Raw genomic sequence first — 23,309 nt, forward strand, 5'->3', positions numbered from 1 at the left:
GTCAAGCTATGCTGGACTTGCAGAATGACCATCAACCTGCTTCATTTTGGAGAAGGAACTTGCTCATTGCTGATGTTTGCTGCCTTAGATAACAGACCTGCACTTCTGTTTCCCTGTTACAGGGTAGGCACCTTGCTTCAGTAATTTTTTGCTCTAGTGCAAGAGCCTGTCAGCGCTCCATGGTCACTGCTCCTCCACACATGGTGTGATGAGCACGTGGAGGCGAATGATCCGGAGTCACACTGCAATGCCTGCCATCACTCAGCTTGGGTGAGAGCTCAGCTGTAAGCACTGAGGAGTTAACCTTCCTCTACCTTGAATGGAACTGTGAAGCCACATAAAGAAAAATTGCCAGGTCTCGAACCACACAAAGATGCTGTGCTGAAGTTCAGTGTTTTCTTTACAAAGCTTACTGGAATCCCCTCTGGCCACCCCAGGAACACCCTTGGGCCAGAAAAATCTCATTCATGAAATGCCACTTGCTGGCAATCCAGAGACAACCTCACTGACCTAGAAGGGTTCTCCAGTTTGTTTGGCAGGAGTGGAATTAGACTGCTGATGCTAAATGGCTTAGCATTAGCAGCAAAACAGCTTAAATACCCTGTCCCAGAAGGTTAAACTGCAATGAGCCTCTTAAAAACCTCTCAGTGCAATGGGCAAGCACTTGGCTCTGTGGCACAAGGTTGGGGATCAGTCTCCCTCTTACCTCCTTGTGTGGCTATACAGCAGCAGAAAGCATCAGCATCAGAGGGAAACATTTCCAATGAAGTAGCATCTTCATGTTACTTTTGAAATATAAAGAAGTAAAACTATCAAATGTAGATGTAAAAAAACCAAAACCCTAATGGAATTAAATTTGATATTAATGTAAGAATAAGGATATTCTACCTTCATTTATACTTATGCAATTCTTTCCTCTTTAAGGAACCTAAAAAGTTCAGCAGCAGGGGCTTTGCAAATTTACATATTGACAAACTGATGTATCTGTCAGCTGGGGTCCACGCCAGCCTGCCTGGTATGGTCTGCTGAGATGGCAGCTCAGGTGTATGGTATTCAGATTTTATGTGGCTGGCACACTCATCTACAGCTAATGGCACCGCCAGTGGATGCTTCCAGTACACAGTACCACTTTACTCACCAAAATGTGTTGATTCCTGATGAAATGCTCCAACTTTAAAGCACTACAGTACAGCTTATACAAGGGACCAGGATTAAAATCAAGGAGAAGAAAGACCATAAAGCAAACAAACAGTAAAGGAGAAGTTTCTCCCACTCAAAATGATGTTTCCTGCCAGGCAAGAAGAAATGTCTGGTCAACAAAAATAATTTGCTAAGTTGCTTCAGAAAAGCACATCTGAAGTAAAAAAGAAAACCACCCTAAAACAAACTCAACCCTAAGAAAGAACAAAACAAAAAGAAGGTCGTCTATGGTTCAAACTACTATTTTCTAATCCCTTCTCAAGACAAGCCTCAGACATGTAATCTAGGGCATGACATAATTTTAAGTTCTGTCCTTGAAACCTTTTTCTCCTCTTCCTCCCTGTCAGGAGTCATACAAAGTAATGGGTCTGCAATGAATTCAGCATTCCAGCATCAATTAGCTGAGTTAAGGGGAACCTGTTTCAGCTTCCTTCAAGGCTACTTTCAGCAGCCACTACAGTCTGGTAACATCTGGAGGTCTTGACAGGAAGGCAAAACAACCATCTGAGCAGTGACCTTAAAAGGTTTCTGGGAAAAAATAATTTTATGGGGAAAAAAAAAATTCTGCAGAACAGCTCCACCAGAAAGTTCTTCAAAGATATCTAAAACTGCCTTGTTTGCTAACAGGAACCTTGGGTGTTCCAGAAATGTGGGTTCCTGAGAGGCCAAGCAAAACTGTGTGGCTTGCAGAGTGAACCTCCAAAGCCCTTAGGAACTCCTACTTTCAAGCCATAATTGTTGCCGTATTTTGCCTGGGACCAGAATCTGAAGTTGTCATTTTCTCCCTAGTTCTAAAAAAGCAATTTGTCATGTGGCATGGATGATTTGGCTCTACCCTGTATTTCCCTGCTAATAACTGTAAGCCCACTGGAAAACCAGAAGTGTATGATAAGGGACACCCAGTTAGAACCTCAGTCCAGCCAGTGCTGATGGGATGGCTCATGCCCCTTATGTCCCTGCTCATCTGTGAAGCAAATCCACACCTCTAGGATAGTTTGTTCTGTTTCAAGCACACTGTTAAAAATAGAAGTGCTTTGCATCTATTGAAGCTACACCTCAGCCTCGCTGAGGAGAGAGGGTAATTTGACTCTCAACTCCCAAGAACTGGTGATAATATGAAGTGCTGACTCCAGGAAAATCACACCAGCCCTGAGACCAAACCACGAGCTGCCTCAGCTTTCCTGCTTTCAGCTGGAAACTGAATTACATAGGACAGAAAGTCTTCAGAACATTTTTTTGCCACTCATCTCTCAAAAGCAGAGTTTGGAGACAGCAGAGCACAATGTAAAGAACACTGAATTGAGCTTAATTATCTGTATTCATATTGAAGTTGTGTCTTATGAATATTTCTTCAAAGATCAAGTAGTTGCCATGGCACTTAACACTTGGTAGGTTTAAAAAAAGGGGGTTTTTTGTTGTTATTTCAAATCCAGCTACAAGAGGACAAAAAAAGAGAACAATCCTTAGGACAAATGATTTTGTTACAGAAGAATAAACAAATACTGTAGAATTCATAACCCCAAGAGTTGAAAAGCGTGCTTGGGTCTCACTCATCACAACTATAGCAGCTCCTACAACTACATCTAACAGGCAATGCCAGTTTTTCAAAGGGTTGGGTAGGCAAAACATTAAGTGAAATCCATAGGATTAATGCAAGGTCTCTGAATACAGTTCAAAGGTAACAATGATTGTTTAGAACAGTTCCCTTCACGTGAGTTTTCAGGCACCTTAAAACCATACCAGTAACAAAAAAATTCCCCTGTTTAAAGGGTATTTTGAGTAATCATTTTCAGAAAGGCTGAAATTCCCTAGCTTTCAACAGATTTTAACTGTACTTTGGAAGAAAATAAAACTAGTTACCATAAAAAAAAAATCCCAAGAGAGTTGGGAAAAGTGGCTGACGTTCAATAAATTTTCTTATTCAAAGGGCTGTCTGTCCTTTGTTCCATCCTCTGTCCAGAACCAGGGTATACCAGCCTGCCAGGACCTGGCTGAGCTGTGATTTAGAGGCAATAAGGAATCCTACCCCACACACTGCCTGCTGCCCAGCTGAGGCACCTGCCTTCCCACAGGTGCTACCTGGGCTGTCAGGGCTGCTTCTGCAGCAGCCTGAACGTGCACCTTTAAACCTTCTGCATGGCCACGCCGTCATCCTGGGAGGTTTCCCCATCAGAGGGGCACAAGGCTGCCCGAGAGGCTTGGCTGCCCCAGGTGCAGTGAGGGGATTCCATGCAGACACCCTCAATCCCTCCTGGCTTCACCTGTTCAAGCTGTGCTGCCCAGCCCTCGTTTGCCCTGTGCAGACAGATCCAGAGGAGGGTGTGGTGTCAGTCCTGCACCCACAGCATGTCAGGCCCAGAGAAGCATTTTCTGCTCAGCAAAGCAGGAGGCAGCACTGCCACACTCCAGGGGCTTCTGGGTCAGAACAAAGACTGAAAACACGTTTGTAGTAAGAGAAGGCTGACCACTCAATACAGAACATTTTCCATCATCACATATTGTAGATCACTTGAGTGGAAGATTGGGGGAAATGAAGATTCCATGTGAACCTTCTGTGGTATTTAAAACATCTGCATAGCCTTCTCTGATCTCAGCAGTTTTCTTAAACAAAACCCACCACACCATTCAGTGACCTATATAAAGATACCTTCATATTTTGTGTTTAAAGGCACAAGAGCAAGGTATTTCTTATGCTGTGTTCTGCTTGCATGACTGTATGTGCTTCTTAATTTTCAGGAATACCTTGACTTTTCCAGGCACACAGAATTACTTCACAGAACCCTATTGCTCAAAACTTTCTTTACAGTTGGATAAAGGCTTAAACAAAAAAAAAAAAGAAAAAAAAAAAAAGAGAAGGCATTTTCAAGGCACATTATTTCATCCAGTGTTAAGTATTTACCATGGTAGCTGAAAGCCACATCCTTTCAGTAAGGGAAGCAGGCAATGTCTCCATTAAAGTGTCTCCAAGGCAGAACTCACATATGCTACAGACATGTGCTCCTTTCTAAAAGTGGATCAGATATCCCCACTGGAATTTTTTCAGTCATGGTCTGTCAAGTTCCCTTGCTTCCAGACTGGAATGCAGCCCTTGTTTTTGTAAATGTATTTGATTACTGCTTTTTCCTTTTGACAAGTGCTTTCATGTATTAAAGAAGTCATTGTTACTTTTTCCCTGGTGACTGAGATGCACTGAGCTCTCCTCAGAAAGCCTTGTTAACCTCTGCCCTCCATACACTTCCCTTTCTTCTGGTCTTAATCAGAGTCTAATTTTTATTATGTACTGTAACAGATTATCACCTTCCCATTCTAGGAATGGTGACTATGACCCTAACTATGTTTATAAAGGTGTAAAATTATCCTAACCACCTTTTTTACCAATCTTGATCCTTAAATACCAGAATAAAGGGCTCAGATACTTCTGGAAATGGAACATCATGATCCAAATGCAATGATGTACATTTTTTTTTTTAAACCCAGGAATACCTAATTTGTTAAAGTAAGATCTGTAACTTGCTATAGTCAATTTCCCGTGCAAACGGGTAAGGCCACTGAGATCACGTTTAGTGAGGTGGTTCAACTGTTTCCTCTAAGTATCAAGATCAACACGGTAACTTTTCACCCCAGTAAAGAGTATGTAAACCTATAAAATACTTACACTGTGCTTAGAGGTGCAGCTCAGTCAAGAAAAAGCCACTGAAGCTTCCCTCATGTTGACTATGTAAGTATAGCATTAATATTTTAATACAATTCCTTTACTTTCCAAGATCCTCAGTACTTGACAGGGATATGACAGTTTGAAAATCAGTCTCAATTTCCCTGTAACTATTTCAGTTTCACACTAAGTATCCACAAATGCCATAGTTAGTCTGAATACCACAGGTGCACACCTCCCTAGGGATGGGGAATACAAGAGCATCATTGCTTCATCACTCTGGCTTTTCCACAAACTGAGCTGTAGTGTCAGAATCCTCTGGACAATATGGAGGCTCCTGCTCAGTTCTCCTTTAAAGACTCAGCAGTAGCAAGTGAGAGTTTTCCATATAAATAAAACTATTCTAAAAGGTTATCTCTTAAAGAAGGTTTTATGTCTTTTGCTGTGAGTCTGGGGACCATCAATTTTAAGATATCTCCAGAGTTCCAGTCATGAACAGTGAGAAAGCTCAAGCACCTAGAAGTTGTAAACTAATTAATTAGAGCAATCTTAAAATCACATATGGAGTATTCAATCTCAATTTCCCTAAAATGAACTAAATACCTAAATGTGTATTAAAATTTTCCATAATAGAAATACTTTCATATTGAATTTCTGTCTAGTATTGCCATTCCTCTTAAAGGTGTAGGAAGAGAAATGACATGAAATCTACATCAAAGGTAGTTGAAAAGTCCATTCATAAAACTTTTATTCCACTTACATCAACTTAATACACATGGTCTGAACAGTTATGCTTGGATTGTTCATGAAAATTTCATAAGACATTAAACAAAGCTAGCCATCATCTCAAGTTATTTCCCTGTTAACTATTTTTACAGCACATGCATGTTAGGCAAGTATCAAAAAAAAATCACAAAAGCAAAAAACCTAAAAAAGTTAAATACATGGGTTTTTGTTTTACTGCTGTGCTCGATATACAGTGTCATTATGAATATCAAGCAATTCATTTTTTACTGCATCTTTACTTGTACATTTGTTCTTAGGTTGCTTAAACCATTTAAATACAAATAAAATGTGTAGCAAAAATAATGAAAGCAACAGCAGATAACTTTACAAATAATGGAATGTGAACCGTTTCTCTGTCCTTCTCTAGAGAAAGCTGACTGGGTTATCAAACTGTCTTAAGGAACACTTCAACTGCAATCAAAGATGTACACTTGATTGAAATATTCCACAGATGTCACATGTTCCCCTGACATGCAATATCTATGGGACATCAGTTTATTCGCAGCCATGTGTGCTCCAGCTTGGATATTCAGACTAACTACACCTGTGGCTGCAACATTGATTATCCCTTTTTTTCCATCGTGACAGACCAATATGCAAGCAGTCATCTTTGCCTGACATAGAAAGCTGTTTTAACACTGGCCTTGTGGGAAGCCACAATGTACCAAAAGTACTATGCCAAACATGTAAAACTTGTATAAAAATTTCACAACCCTATATTGGCCACCTCAGATGAAAACAGATAAATTCCCCAAATGTTAACTGGCTCTATTCCCCTAATATTAAACAAAACCACATGGGAAATATAGAAATCCAAATAGAAGTAACATAAACCTGTCAAATCGTAAACAAAAACTATTTGTGGGACAGCATGGATGACAAATGGTCTACTGTTTAAATTTCAGAATGAGGCAGATGGAAGTTGGAAGGCTGGTTAATTCTCCCCTCCTTCTCCTGCTTCGGCTTCATCTCCCTGGGTATCCGATGTCCACAACTGTTTAGGAAAGAAAAGAGTAACAGATACATTATTATACATTTATTACTAATAATTATTAAGTAATTTTTAGAAAGAAGGTCTATATCTTAATCAGAACAACTTCTAAGAGGTCCTAGTAAGCACTGTGGAGAAAGAAAAAGCACACAGTAACATGAATCTATTTCCTGGCTATTACAAGATGGAAATTCAGTTCTAGGTGACCCAACCCTACACTGCATTTAATGAAGTTTATGAACAGTCAAAACCCAAGTATCTTACTCACAGGGTTCACTAAAATACAACTAACAAGCAGGCAAGATCTACTGAGCAGGTAAGTGAGAATCAGGAACTAACGGCAATTTCTTTCTCCTCAACCAAGTTTTACATGCCTTTCTCAAGGAAAAGCTTCAGTAAAAGTATCACTCCACATCCAATGCTACAGCAAATGTTACAAGGTTTTCTCTGTTTTTTAAACCCCAAAATTTTTCATCAAAATCTCTATCCCTTGGCTCTGTTCAGGTAGTTGTGCTCTCCTTCAGCAACTTTCAGAACACTGAGCTGCCAACTTGGTGGGCAGGGCAAGGATGGAAGAAAATCAGGCTAAGCATGCACTATGCACAAAATGTTATTTTCAGCTCCATAAAATCATACAAAGGAACCATATATCAAGATTAAGTACCAGCTAAGGAAACTGAGCATCAGTTCCAGAGCAAGAGACAGGGCCAACAAATTATTTCGTGAACCGATTATCTCCATGCTGACTGCTTCCAAACTATTCCTAGCCCAATATAATTTGTCATCTCTCACTTTATGGAGTTAGAGAATCATTAACCAAATCATTCATGCTCCATAGGATAAGGTGGTAAAACATAAAACCAACTAATTCTCTCCACTGACAGTGCTATAACACAGAATGTCTTTATTTTTAAAATCCATCAGAAACATTTAATGCTTTCAGGAGCAGAAGGCAACAGTGAAACGAAGACCAGTACAAGACCAGTAACCTTGTCCTTGCTCTGAACATAATGTATGGTATCTGCACTTAATCTTCCTTGCTGAAGGCATTAAGGAACAAGTTATTTTACTGAAGATAACAGCACACCAATAGTCTGTTTCTAGATCTACTCTGAAATCTTTAGTATATTATTATATTACTACATTAATCTCAATTTCAGTGCTGTTCTTGTAAGAAGAGTTAGTAAGAACAGTTCTATCGTATTTTATCAGAATTCAGAAATCAGAGGTTTCTATCCTAAATCAACACCCCTAGAATACAGTGACAACAGGACTGTAGGATGGAAAAGACCTTCAGGATCATACAGTCCAACCATTAATACTGCCAAGTCCACCATCTCCCCAGATACCACATCTACACAAATTAATACTTTCAGGAATGGTGACTCAACCACTTCCCTGGGCCACCTTGCTTGACAACCCTTTTAGTGATGAAAATTTTTCTCATATCCAATCTAAAATACACATTCATTAAGACAAAAGGCCCTGAGTGTTATGGAAGGGGCATTACCAATTTTACCAATTGAGACATTGAGATCAGTTTAACAAATCTGCTGGGGGTGGGAATGAAATGCTTAGGAAGAAGGGCTGTCTCTTATTTAACAAAAGAAAACAAAATGTCATAATAGAGCAAAGAAATTATCTAACAATTCCAGTAAAACAGATTTTGATAATATGCTAAACAGTCCTCTGAACACTTCTCTGCCTTCAGTCCTCACAGAGAATGAACACAGACTTCTTCAGCCATACAAGACTCGAGGTCAAACAAAACCAACAACTGAGGTAAGTGCTACTGCACAGAACTGATCAACATGCTAAATCAGTCTGAAGCCCACCTACCTCAGACTTCACCACTTGCAAAACTAGCAAAACAGACAATTTTTGCATTTATGAAGTTCACTGTAGTCTTTGTCAGTCACACACATATCAGAAGTTATTTTCTATGTCAAGAAGTTGTTGATAAACATGGAATCAATGCACTCATACAGATCACACTAAGCATTTAAGGCAAGACGCATAATTCATTCAAGAATATGGAATCTTGCATCTGTTTACAGCTTTCTCCTTTGTAATGGAAAGCTCACGTCAATTATCAGGCCTACTACCCTAATTCACACATTGTAGTAGCTCAGTCTGACTTTTGTTCTTGTGAGAAACAATTTGCTTTCCAACTGCTATGACAAGCTTTACATTATTTTTACTGGGAAGTTAGCAATTAAAACCAGCTTCTATCCTCTGTTTCAAAACCACTCATTCAGAGGGCAGCTCTTGAGCAATCCCACTAAAGGGGACAGTACACAGACACAGAGAGCAATGCCAAACCTGTATATCTGTCCCCAATACAGAGGTTGAGAAATCACTTCCATTTGTTTTGTAAGCAACAACTGGAATAATAACAACTAGTTTTTGCAGCAGTATTAAGTTACCATTCCCATGGAAAAGGCTCCAAAAAGACAAGAGAAATTAAATGTTAGATGCAAAAGCACAAAGTATGGCAACTCCAATTTTTTACAACTGCACAATTTTACTTGTAGTTATTTTTAAAACAGTGCAGCTATTTTGCAAAGGCCTCTGATATCAGAAGCACAAAGTGTTACCAAGGGGCTACATGTGGCAACCAGAAGTGTGTCTTATTTTTTCATTTCTTGCTTGCAGCTCTCCTCCCCACAGACCAAGGATCGAACTAAGTCATTTAATTACACTGTTGCATGTTTGCTCACATTTAAGTTTCATTTGCTTTAGATGTTTATCTTTGTCAGTTCTAAAGTTCAAAGTATGATAAAAAAATCCCACACACAAGATGAAGATTTTCATTATTCTGACAACTTACACCACAGCTGTGAGTCCAAGGATGAAAAAAAAAGGAGTAATTAAGACAGTTATGTTACAACTGCTGTGGAAATAGCCTGGCTAGCATCAATTTCCATTTCAGCTTTGCCAAAATGAAAGCCAAACAACCTCTAAACCACAAGTCCTTAAATGGACTTGCTAGCTGCTAGCTTTATCTCCAATTTTCAAGAAGAATCTCTTCCTTGCAGATACATTAATGCAGAATAAGCTATACAAAATTTGACATAAGCTTTAAAGAGGCAAATCCAACTGTATTCTCAAATGCTGCTTAACATTGGGTAGTAGGTTTGCTAGTCACAATCCAGACTCATCATTTAAACATGCTAGATTCCATGAATAAAATAACCTGAAAAATGTGGTTAATTCATCATTTGTCAGAAAATCATGTCAATTAGGATGGAAGCAGGCAAGCAGACAAACAAAAAACTAGGTGGGAAAAGTATCTAGCTCAGAAGGATGATGTACTATATACTATAGACTTGTTTCTGAGTGACAGACACAGTTCCATGGCCAGAAACAAAAACCAAAACACCTTCAAGTGCCAGAAGACCAATCCTATAATCTATATGCAAACTTTGATGATACTCACTGTCAAGTTGTCTCTCAGTAACTGCATTATTAGCGTGCTGTCTTTGTATGACTCTTCACTTAATGTATCAAGTTCAGCAATTGCTTCATCAAAAGCCTAGTGTTATAAAAACAAACTCCATTAGCCATGTGACAAAAGGTTATGCAAATAATTTAAATGGAATTTCCCTCTCTTTGACTTACCGTTTTTGCAAGGGAACAGGCTTTCTCCGGGGAATTGAGAATCTCATAATAGAACACGGAGAAGTTCAGAGCCAGACCTAATCTGATGGGATGTGTTGGTTGCATCTCCTTTTTACTGATTTCAAAAGCTTCTTGATATGCCTGTTGTGATTGCTCCACTATCCCTTTGGGGGAAAAAACAAACACAAACAAAACCCACAACAAGTAAGTAATTCGCATACTGCATCCAGACATACAATCAGGACTGTGTTCACACTTGCATGAAGAAACCATGTCAAGAGTGAATGCCTGTGAATGAGCACTTTACCTAACAAGTTGATATTTAGTGAAGATTTTATTAAATTGCATTTTCAAATTATTAAAAAGGAGGCAAATTTTTACTGACCAAATCACAGGTTTGAGTCTCTTCCCAACACCCTGTGACTACTCGTATTTACAAATGTTTGCAGCAGTTTTATAGCACTGAAGATAAAACCCACCATCTACTTGATACAGTACCACAATTTAATGTCTTTAAACACTGCAGTGCATTAGAGAGCCACATTTTAGTCACAGGAAACATTGATGACCTTTTCTTATCATGCTGAACCCTTTCACTAACAGTCATCTATGAGTCTCCATTCAAACTGCTCAGCAAAGATAGTGTGGCGTATCTCAAATCAAATTAAATATATATTTTTAAAAGCTTTCAACACAGTTCTATTTCCAGTGCTGATACAGAAAACATTTTTACCTAATTTAGAAGTTCTAGTACCTATAAACTTTGAAGCGAGAAAAATTAGTAATTTGGCTGCTTTATTTTAATCTCTCATGAGTCTTAACTGGTTCAGTTGTACAAGTTATTAACACTTGGCAGAAACCAGCAACTGAAATATGTATATGAAGATTGAAGAGCTCAACAGGCTGCTTTCTCACAGAAGGCACCTGAACTTAGAGCAGGTTCTGCCTGCTCAAGTCAGAGATCACAGCCCAACACAGCCCACAAGCTGCAGGGCCCAGGGAGGTGCTGCATGCTGAGCACAAAGGGGCACTTGTTCCTCAACTCTCCACCAGCATCTGAGAAAAAGGTGGGCAGAAAGTAATCCAATTCAGATGCAAAACAGGACTCCAAACCTAACATTTCTGGATCAAGCCAGAAATGCATCCAGCATGATGTCTGCAAGAGTGCAGTCACACGTATTCAAAACAAATAAAGGAATTTTAAAGTAAAGACTCAAAAATACAGCAGGATTTAAGTAAGAAGTTTTTAGACTCCAAGTCTGAAAACAACTAAATACCAATACTCAGGATGCCTATGCAATCACTATTTGTTCACCTTTAGATAGTCACAAAAATTAAAGCACCATATTCTTCTCTTCCACATGGAAGAGTGCACTGCACAGTTCTTCAACACTGCACTCATCACTAATAATGGAATGCTTCAGATCAGACAGCTGCCCTAATGTCTTGAAAATGACCAGAAGTTAGTACATTACAGTTGAGAAGAACTAGGTTTACTGCAAGTTAAATTTAGAAATTGTGAGAAATGTTTAACTCCTCTCATAATAGAAAAGCCTTAGAAAATGGTGCTGGTTATGAAAGGCAAAACAAGCAGAATGAAAAACAAGTAACTTCAGGGAATGAAGCTGTGAGTTTTATTTTCTAGTATTTTTTAACATAATTTCAAAGCAAAAAGTGTATTTTTTCTCCTTATTTGAGAAAACAGTTACCTTTTGAGTAACAATTCAGAGCACTTAGTGCATAATTTGATGTATTCTGTTAATTTTTAAATCAGTCACACAGTATAAAAATGTTTTAAACCTTGAATTCATTAGGAAGTGTAGCTCCAAAGTTAAAGGATGAAAGAGTGAGGTACCTGCTTGACATTCCTGTCTGCTAGACTGCCATAAGGAAGCTCCATACGATAACATAAACAATGTTGTTTATGACGATAAAAATCCAATTCCTAGTATTGGGAGCTTTATATTGTTGCTGATTTACTGCAAACGGCTGGAAGAATAGTGTCCAGCTCAACACCCATTCTTTCCTACACAATAATTATCAACTGCTCTTCTTCAAGGTCACAGACAATATACAGGAAAAACATGTGACATGAAACACTGGAGGAGGGGAATGAATTGAAAAAATGGTAACTCACCAAAAACTGCTCAGCCAGGAGACTGGGTTAAACAAAAATAAACTTTAAAAGCACTTTAAACAAAGATTTTCACAGTCTAAGTTTCAAGCGTGTAATTTAATCCTTAACAGAAAAAGAAACTTTAGTACTCAAAATATTGTACCTCCTGTGCATGTGAAAGAGATCACTAAAATTACCAAAGGAAAACACGGTAACTCTCTATAACAGATCTAAAGTACTGGTAACACATACAATTCTGCAGCCACCAAGACTGGCTCAGTTTGCATGCAGTAAACATCAGAAATCAAATCCCTTATATACTTAGCCTTAGGATCTTTCTGTAACTCTCTATTATCCAGCATGCTGGGAAAACTGGGCTTCACTGTGTAATGTGGATATAACACATGCCAGTAAAGCAGACACCTCCATCTCCCCTTGCCAAGCCCAGTCTAGTCTCTGCAGTCCCAGAGCCGTCACTCTGGGATGTGTGCCGCAGGCGTGCCGAGGGCAGAGCGGGGCGCACAGCTCGGCGCCCGAGGGCTCCAGGCACCCCGACACACCCGGCTGGCTCTGTGCTGCTGTGCTGCTCCCCAGGGCACACTGGCTCCAGGAAACAGCCTGGCATTGTCTGCAGCCAGCTGGATCGCAACTAATGCGCTGCTCCGAACTGAAGGGGACTCTGCACGGAGGCAGCAATGCCGTTAGGGTGTCTCCCACCACCGCAGGTAAGGAACTCAAAATGCTGAGTACCTAACACTAACTTTGCAAACTAAAATTAGGTGAAGGCAACTTACCGGCAATTGTGACAAGCTGCTTACATGAAAATATAAGAAATTTGAGGAAATAAAAGACATCTGGACATTAAACTACTATGGTTAAAAGAAAAATATTTCGTAACAGTAGGATTAATTTTATTAAACCTTTTCTCCTCCAGGTTGTTTCTAATCTCTTTGCTCACTGAACCTATGCAGGCCTCTTATAATCTGTAGAAATGCAGGAGGAATAGCAGGAATAAGTCTAAGAGGGAAAACCCCTAAGATTCAGCCAGGCAGAAATGCATAAACTGGCACTTCAGTGATAAAACAGATACATGCATGTGGAAGTTGGAGACAATTTCATAATTTTGTGACTCCGTGTCTGTATCACGCTTCCACTGGCATGTACATGAACATTTCTGTAACTCACTGGAAAGCCAACAATCTATGATTTTCCTTCAGAAAACAGGAAGCCTATTACTAGAAATTTACATGCAAATCAGAATTACCTTAAAATTAGGGTTGTGTCACCACCCCACCAAAAGCAATCTAACTGGACAATGTTTATCCACAAGCTGACATACAATACCTTTCTTGTCATCTCCAGCAGCAACCTCAGCCAAGTAACGGTAGTAGTCTCCTTTCATTTTCAAATAGAAAACTTTGCTTTCTGCTTGCGAAGCATTAGGGATCAAGAACTTTTCCAACAGAGACTAAAAGGGAAACAAAGAACACAGTGTTTTGAACATATGCTGAACCAACAATTCAATTATATTTCAATTTATTTCAAAGTCAAGACAGCTTCACTTCTTATTTTCTTCACATCCTACATAACATTGTCAGCTAGAGAATGTGTTCTGGATTCCAATTCTAGATATAAAAAGAATGCTGCATCGTGTGCCTTGATGGGAAGAAGGAGGCTGTGTCAATTTAGATGAGTTTTATATGACCAAAGGATGGCTTTCTATAAGCCACTATACAGAACCCTAGCAGAAATAAGGCAGTCCAGAGACTCTGGGCAGAGGGTATACCATGAAAGAAAACTTGCACCCACAAAACACAATAAAAGGATTTGATATCATCAGTTGCCAAATCAGAGACCTAATTATTTTACATACATAGGCAATAAATAAGATTCCTTAGCCCAGGTCCTATTAACTTAAACGCTCTATTGGCATTCCCAGCAAGAAACCACAAGGTGAACCTGTATTCTTGCATTTCCAGACAGCTAACAATCTGACATTCAGCTCTGTAGCACCCCTGACTTTATGTGCTGCCCTAACAGGTATTTCCTTTATCTTCCAAAGCAAAGGTAGCTCTCTAGAGTCACTCCACCAAATCCCCCCCATGGGCCGACATTTAAGACCAGGTTTTTCTAGATTATTCTAACTGCTTGTTAACATAGCAAGTTAACATAGCTGAGGCAGTCATGTAATTTAGCAAGAATTCTCTTATGATGAAAAGAAAAAAAAAAAAAAAAAAAAAAGAAAAAATCACTAGCTCCAACACATTCAGTCAAATTAAGGTACAAGCTTGTCAAACTTTGTGATATGGAGTGCTTGAAGTCAGACTCTAAAAGAAAAGCCAGTTATTTAAAAGTCAAAAAAGGTAGAGCATGCCTGAATAGTCAGAATTCAATCAGAAGCTGTTACATATACTTGGTGAAGGCTATGCAGAAAATAACTTTTAAAAGAGATTTTAGTACAGATTTTGGCCATTTTTCCCCTCTCTAAATTAGATGACTGATATTGCAGCTTTGCTTCACTTATTGCTTTTACTTCCAAGGACATCACAGAAACAGACAAACTAATTCCAACTTACAGAAATTATTGCTGTTCTACAGCACTTTCCTCTCAAGGCCATCCAGCAGGTTAAATCAATGTCTTACACAACATATCCTGGGACAGGCAGCAACTACTGCACTGTGACACAGGCATCTCTGGTACCTGCTCTGCTTAACAGGCCAACTATTAACCTACAGAAAACTGTCACTCACAGAAAGAGCAAGAAGAGCAAGTCTGGTCTTGGTTTTTGTTTTGGTTGCTTTTTTCTTCAGCTGAAGTACTGCTAATTCATTCTTATGAATAATGAATATTCATTGGTAAACTCAAACATGCGTGAAACTCCTCAAAATGAAGTGACCCATCCTAGCATGTCTCTTATTTCTATTCCTGCAGACAGATAATAAAGACATCAGGCTGACAGACATGAAAGTCAGACAAGGTTCAGCCATGCCTATGCTACAATGAGATAAAAACCTGTAAGTGGACTTTCTTTAGTGGCTTAAACATAGTGCATTTATTCATTCATCTTCAATATTAGGCGTTTCCAGTACTGTGGGGCTTGGTATGCAACTTCATTTTATAAACACACAGGGAGACACTGAAAAATACTGCATGTCCTCACTTCCAATCCAAATGACAGCAGAGACAATTCTCTGGCACAGATGGAACTCAACACAAGTCAGTCAAGCAGCAGAAGTATTTTTCTGGGGACAGTCAAAAGGACTGCTGAACCCTTCATGTCAAAGGCACCCTTCTGAGGGCACCTCACCGCACCAGAAGGGTTCAGAGCCAGCTCTGTCCCAGTGAGGCTGGGATGTAGCAGGAAGCCAGCAGGTATAAACCTCAGCTTGCTGTAACTCCTTGCACACTGTCCTCACCACTAGAGAGCTTCAAGGTTCACAGCTACAACATTTTCGTGAGTGCCAAGGACCTCCAGTGACAACTGAAGGCTGCCAATTACTGAGAACAAGGCTTCTTATCAGCTTTTATCTGTGAGACTTTAGTTAAGCCAGGTGTGTCAGTTTGCACCGTGGGGAATTGCCCTTCTTCTGCATCCCCCATTAATTGGCCAGACCAAAATATTTTTAGTGATTCCAGACACAGAAATTACTCCTCATCCACACAGAAGGTCATTTGATTAAAATGTACAATTCTGCCCATTCACACAGCAGCAACCAAGCTCCAAGATCTGAACTTCACTTAGATCACAAATGAAGTGAAGTTGCTTGCAAACTGAATGGGCGAATTGAACTATTAGACAGATAGGAGGAACGACTACTAATTGTCTTCTTAAACAGACCAACACTAGCAGGACAAAAGGAATTTGACCACTAAATCTTGTACTGCAAGAAGTTCTAAAGCCATGTTGTATTTCAAAGACCGATGAAGTGAGAAAATCCCTTTGAACAGCTATTCACAGAATATAGCCAATGCAGACTCCAACCCAAACTGCACTGGGAGCTTACTCATATTTGGATGAAAGAGTCTATTCTATACAAACACGTAGGACTGGTGTGCCACGTATCTTTGGAAGAATTTTATTTATGCCAAATACTTCATAAACAGCAACAATAAAACCTGCAAGCAGATGAATATTTAAAAGCTAGCATGTGAAATGATTCAAAGGAGATCTCTACCCTATTATTTACTTCATCTTATAAATTCAGTTTCTTCTGTTTGTATTAGACCACTTATTTCAGGGTCTATTTTCTTTAACTGGCAAAAGTAGACACAGACCACTCCTTTAAAGTTAGCCTGAAGATTCAGGGTACACAGATTTATCCTAGAGAGTGGCTCTGAAAGCATAACCTGCATGGACATGGTATGGCTACAGAAAGCCAGACAGGTAAGATCAATTAAACTACTAACCTTTTAAAGTTCAGTTACAGAAGAGAGGAGAATCAAAAGCACAACTAATCTAACAATTTGTTATCTGCCAACACATCAGCTTATGGGGAATACTGTTTATTTTGTGGATTTTTCTAATAGCTTTAACTGCAAAACATCTCTGGAGGACACATGTTTTTCCACAAGGAGGAATATCTAGGTATTTAAGTTGTATTGCTAGGTTGTTTGTATGTAGCTTTAGCAGTACCAGCAACACATGCCCACCTTCTCTCTCCTTTACCAGTTGATAGGGCAGCGTTCATCAGTATAGAGCTGATCACCATACAGGCCACTGAAGTGGGAGCAGCTAGTCCAAGACTGGATCAGTTAGGGGAGTTGTATTCACTAAGCTGATGTGATCTGCATCAGTGCAATGCATACAGCACCCTGACATCTGCAGTCCGTACAGCACATGTTTATTATTACATTATATGTAGTTAAGGCCTCATGCTTGCTCAGGATGTTCCTGCTATCATGTGAAAGTCCCATCCAGGCTGGATACATACTAATACATGGGCAACTAATTACAGCATCTTCATCAGCATCTGGTAAGAAGTTTTCTGAACAAAACTAAACAACCAGTCCCTGTCTTTGAAACCCCCCAAGGACACAGCAATAATTGTCAAAGCTTTTAAATTGACAGCAAGAATCTAAGTGCTGTGAAACAAACCATACCATTGTAGTCAACTAGGCAGATGCAGCAGCATTTTAGAGCACTTTTCAGCCCAAACCTGTAACACCTTGTACCAGTGCTTCTAGCACTTTTTCTCAGTCTTTTCAGAAAGATTTTATGGGAATTACTTTTTTTAAAAAAGGATGTACTAAATCTGAATATCAACTCTTACTAATATGCTGGCTGTTTAAAGATCAGGCTTCAACACTTCACACCTGCAATTCTAGTTATGACTAAGCCAACAGCTGTCTGGCTCTCTGGACTGGCCAATAAACATGTTCAAACTCAGGAGATGTCAGCTGTGCTCACACATACCATTGGTAGAATTTGGTACATTCTCTCACCCTCAGCAAATAATAGAGAAAAGTCTTTGTCTCCAAAGACATAGCAAAAGTTGTCTGCACACTTGAATTATCCTAATGGTGAACTTCAATCCTGGCTTGTTTTAAACACTAAACTGGAAAGAGATTGACTTCCTTCATTCTTACACATATTCTACCGCCTGAAGAGGGTACAGTCCATAGGTGGCAACATGAAGCACATCACATTTTGAGCCACTTTGATGAAAGGCTTTTCATCAATGCTCCTGTGGTTTTGCAAGATCAAGTCTGAAAGGTTAAGAGTTATCCAACTTAGGAATGTGAAAGAAACCTAACAAGTAGTTACCAATAAACCCCAATAGCCAACCCTCTCCTAAAATTCTGCCTGCTTCTTACCGCAAGTGGACATGCTTCAGTTGTCAAACTGTGGTGAGGCCTGCAGCTGAAGACAAGAAGCCAACAAAAAGACTTGAAGAGTCCTTTCCTGACACTTGAAGCCTAAAGCTACTCTTGTTTTAATAGCATTTGCATCTTTGGCAAATGATGTCTGTGCACCAGAAATCTATTCCCAAATCCACCATATGAGCATTAAATTAATTTTATTTTAATGCTCAGTTTTGCCTTGTTGTTTCTAGTTCAAAGTTGCCTAGTTCCCTTTATTAAAGGCTTGGTCTCAGAAGATGTTATTGCCTAGAAACTTTAGATAATTATTAATGCACTAGAGATGATTGCAGCAACAACTCTATTTTCTATTTATGTATTTCCCTCCAGACAAGCAGGAAAAATAAGAACAGTCATCAGATTCTAGAAAAATGCTGTAGCAAATAGTGGATAATACACAGTTAAAGTACTGAGAATGGGAAGCCGTATCTTTAAATATGGAGAGATTAATTACTAAGATATCTAATTGAATAAAAACACTAGAACTGTAGGAAAAATAAAAAGATATTATTCTTGCACAAAAGAACCAAGGTGCAGAATGGGAAAACTTGAAAGAGAATGCATTGATAAACTTTAGGTACTTTAAATAGCATCAGTTCTTCTCTGAAATAACCTGACTTTTTGTTTAATAAATAAACAGCCTTTTTGTTTTCATGCAGTATTGAAAGACACCTAACAATAGTTATGATGTTTTTTCTAATTTTGAGAATAAATTATGCAAGAGTACTAGCTGAACTTCAACTTGTTGCCCACCCATGGTATATGACATAGGGATGAAGATGACATGGAAGAACTCTTGTTTTTTAAATTCATGAAAGACATGAAAGAAACTCTCATATTTTTCTAAGCTCAGCCTGACACTAATTTAATATTTAATGACAGTAGCCTGATATTTTCATGATGCAAGCAGCATTCCACTATGCTTCTCCAAAACATTTTTAGAACACAAGAGGGATCATACCAGCTGACAGGATTCCTCTGTCTGCTAACCTCACTGCAACACTGCCCAAAGAGAATGCCACTAGAAAAACCACATGAACAAAGCAAGAAAGCCTCATGCTTCTCTTGGCCTCCATCAACGCCCAGGGATTTCCTGAGACAGATGTGGTTTCTCTAGAGGCAATAACCTTTAAAAGGCTTCTTGTCCACATTCCACACATTGTCCAAACTCCCATTACACCGAAACAACCTTAATACCCACAAATCACCAGAGAAGAAGCTGCACATACCTGTATACCTGTACATGAGTGTTACTTTTGTCCTTCAAATACTCAGTTTCATTAAAAAAAAAAGACACCTATCAATTCCCATTAGAAGCTAGCAAGGGATTTTCCATGACTGTTTTCCACATGAGGATTAAGAAAGTTACAAGCTATAAAACAACACATTCAATTAGCTGCACTGCACAGATTCACACACACACTAGAGAGGGTTTAATGAAACCACTTGTGGCCAGTCATTTTATTTACACACATCCATCTGAATTGGTGGAGAAAGAGACAGGTATTTGCATTTTTAGGAGGTATATTTTTAGACAATCCCTTGCCAAACCCTGTTTTGACCCTGTTTTACTATGCTGCTTCTGATTACAGCTCTGCCCAGAGTTTGGGATTAAGGGCTCTGTAACTGCTGCCTCATGGGTGACCTCCATCCCTCTTGTGAAAACCAAAAGAACTGTTCTCAGCCTCCTACTCAAGCCAAAAAAAAAAACCAAAAAAAACCTACAGTTTAAAGTCACCCACAGAATTCTCTACTGGTTTGCTCACTAGAACAGGAATACAAGAAAAGCTGTCAGTATTAGTGGCTATTGAGACACTGGATATCTCTGCTGAAACATCTGCTGCCTGTTCTCAGAACCAGTTATTCTTTCTTCCCATCGAATTGGCTGCACACAGGAAAAGCAGCAGAAGTTTGAGAAGGTGACAAGGCTGGCTAGAAGAAATGAAGTGAGAAGCATGACCCTCAGCAGGGGAGGAATTCAGAATGTGGGACAATGTATCTTAAAAGGGGAGGGAAGAATTTGACTGTGGAGTTATTTACAGCTTTTATTCAACAGCAGGAGATGTGACATGATGTGCACAGGAATATGTGGAATTGCTAAGAGCAGGAGAAAGGTACACTTGACTAGCTGTTTTGCTGTAGTCAATCTGGTGAAGATCTAGAAAGGAAATGAGCATAGGAAATGAAGTCTGAATATAAGACGGTAACTGAAAAAAACATCTAAAAGGACTAATGGACAGAAGAAAATCCCATATGACACAAACAATGGCAAGAAATCTTAGTTTATACATAAAACTACCACTAAATCAGTCTAAATGTGCTCCCTAGAAAAAAAGAACAAAAGCAGCATCACTATGGGCAGGCAAAGGAAACATGGAAGAAGTAGAACACCCTGAAAAGTCATCTTCATGCTGAGATGTATGTGGGGGAGAGGTACAAGTCAGTAAGAAGTAGGTGTAGGCACAAAAATGCATACAGGGTGCTTGGCATGGACACACCACTCGTCAGCAAAACGAGACAGCACTTGAGGCAATGAGGAACAGCATCTCAGTTCACACTTCTACAGCCATACGTGTAGCTCCCTTTGCATATCTGCCTTCCCCAAATTAGACCACCATGTCCTTTCCTAGCTAGTTTCTTCCACTGCTTTGGTTTCCAATTAGTGTTTATGGCAAGGGAGGCAAGTGTGCCTCTTATCAGGGTACACTCCTGAGATAATCCAAAAGACTCCTCAGGTGTTTCATGCTGATCATTTCATGCCAATCATGTTTTTTACCAAAGCATGCATAACAAACATGATAGTGAGGGAACCAAATTCTGAAGCACAGGCAAAAATTCCTCCCTGATTTAGTAACCCACTCTAAGGAAACTCATACAAAAGGCAGCAGCTGTAAAGACACTTAATAGAAAAACATTAGGATTAAAGTCTTAATATTTTTCAGGCATCGCTATAGATCCTAACAAACAGTTTCCACTGAGGGTCAAAGTCAATATGTAATTTTTACCTGGGCCTTTTTTTCTCAGCATCACCTCATAAAACTGCTTCTTGAATATTGGGGTCTTGCATCAAAATAAAATGGTACCAGATGCATCAATCATTATTCTTTCATAACATCCTTGGCAAAACTTGAGATAATAAAAAACTGAAACCAACTGTGCTGGGTGAGAATTTCTGCCCAGGATGTAGGTCTCAGCTACAGCTACTGCAGCTGTACTCCAAACCAGAACATGTCTTAAGAGTCTACAGTTTTGGTCTCTAAACAAATACTAATAAAACTCCCCATAAATATGATGCAGCACTTTTAATCCTTGCTCAGAAATAGAAGCAGGAGCCATTTATCTTTTAGCAGCTTGCACTCTGAGTAGATTTCAAACCTCCTGAAGCAGAATATGGATTGACTAGGGGTTCATTATGGCACACAGTGTTAAAAAACCCATTTTATTAGGAAAAATGGCATTTTAACAATATAAACCTAATCTGCACTAGGAGAAAACAACCAGTTGAAAGATCAGATTGCCTTTGTTGAATCTTTTGTAACATAATCATAAAGGGTAATATCCAGAAAAAAACGCATCACCAACAAAAACCAATGGACAGCTTTTCTCAGCCTCATGTGAGCTGCCTTATAGAATCACAGAATAAAGTAGGTTGGAAAAGATCTCTGGGATCATTGACTCCAACCTATTATATCTTATAAAAAAAAATTTAGGAATTTACTGTTGGTCTCAACAGAGCATGACTTACTGTTACTTCTCTTTGAAGAGGCATTGCCAATCTTCTGTCAGATTTCAAGAAAAATAATCCACTGCACAAGAGTTAACATTCAGTAAAAGAAAGAACAAGTTTAAAAAATAATCACAATCTTAATTCTCTTCAATCAACTTTAATAGCATAAGCTTTCTCAAACTATTTAAAAATGGCCATCAACTACTGCCTGAATGGACAACCAGCTTTAGAGGCAGGACCTGATGTCAGCCCACAGCAAAGTACAAGTGAAGTGTTTGGGAACCTGTTTCAGAAACACAGTTCTGTCATGTGCACGGTAACGAGACAGAAGTTTCCAGATAAAACCAGAGATAGTGCAGTATTTGTTCCTGCAGATGTGCATAGATAATGCACTAACTCTGCTCATATTCTAAATTTTATGTTTCTAGCACTTACAGCTTCCACAGGCACAAGAAGCTGATACATTAGCAATGTAGTGTTTCTGCTTCTTAGATTTCTAAGTACCCAACCAGTGAAACAAATACACTTAGGAGCTTTACAGAATTGCAAGTACAGCAATTAAGTTCTTCCTTCAGCAGCACAAAGAAGACGTTTTGCCTGTCACAGGTGACTGAACTATCAACTTTATTTTGCTGTTTAGAACTGAGTATCAGCAGTAGGTACATAAAGTACTTGAACAATGAAGGCTGCTATCAAATAAAGCAAGTTGGTACTACAATGCTTTTGAACAGTATAAGCACTCTGTACCTTTTTACTGTAAATCAAAGCAAATTATTAAACATTAATGCCAAATTAAATCAGTACAGTGGGCTAGTGGTTATAATAAAGGTTTCTTCTACTTGCAATAAATGCAAGAGGATGCAGATACACGTACATATGTGCATACACATGTGCAAGCAGAGTTAATGTAAGAAGCAGCTGCATTTATGCAGAGCACCACAGCTGATTTTATGATAAATGGGAGCATTAAACATACATGCCAACACTATGGATGCCCTTTTTGCTAAGATTAGAATTAAAAACAACACAAGTAATCCCATAAACTGATCCATGAATGATGTTTTAATATCAGAGATTCAACAGTTTTGCAACAGTCTAATCACTTACTAAAGTAAAGGAAATTACTCTAGCATAGGCACTGCTTTCACTGCAGGCAAACAAACAAACAAACAAACAAAACCCACAAAACCAAAAAAACCAAACCAACAAAAAACAAACCAACAACCCAAACCAAAATAAAAAACCAACGGCCAAGAAAAACCCCACACCTGAAAGGGTGTAGCTACAATCAGGGAAGTGAGTGGAATAATGAGGTTGATACAAATTACCTCTGCTTCCTACCTTCAATACATACAA

At 39.1% G+C, this 23,309-nt stretch overlaps 1 protein-coding gene and 1 long non-coding RNA gene across 2 annotated transcripts in view; one reads left to right on the forward strand and one right to left on the reverse strand.

Annotated features, from left to right (window-relative positions):
- Positions 1-23,132, forward strand: part of LOC146768441 (uncharacterized) — a 36,994-nt gene extending 13,862 nt beyond the window's left edge. Inside the window, exon 2 of the long non-coding RNA XR_014953014.1 lies at positions 1-23,132. This is a non-coding gene — a long non-coding RNA (uncharacterized LOC146768441).
- Positions 5,584-23,309, reverse strand: part of YWHAZ (tyrosine 3-monooxygenase/tryptophan 5-monooxygenase activation protein zeta) — a 25,797-nt gene continuing 8,071 nt past the window's right edge. Inside the window, exons 3-6 of the mRNA XM_021529435.3 lie at positions 13,711-13,834; positions 10,251-10,414; positions 10,069-10,164; positions 5,584-6,632 (exon numbers count right to left, since the gene is read on the reverse strand). Coding sequence (XP_021385110.1) covers positions 6,573-6,632; positions 10,069-10,164; positions 10,251-10,414; positions 13,711-13,834 — 444 coding nt within the window. The 3' untranslated portion in view covers positions 5,584-6,572. The remainder of the gene's footprint in view (positions 6,633-10,068; positions 10,165-10,250; positions 10,415-13,710; positions 13,835-23,309) is intronic.

The sequence above is a fragment of the Lonchura striata genome, chromosome 2, assembly GCF_050655825.1.
Source record: "Lonchura striata isolate lonStrDom1 chromosome 2, ASM5065582v1, whole genome shotgun sequence".
NCBI lineage: Eukaryota > Metazoa > Chordata > Aves > Passeriformes > Estrildidae > Lonchura > Lonchura striata.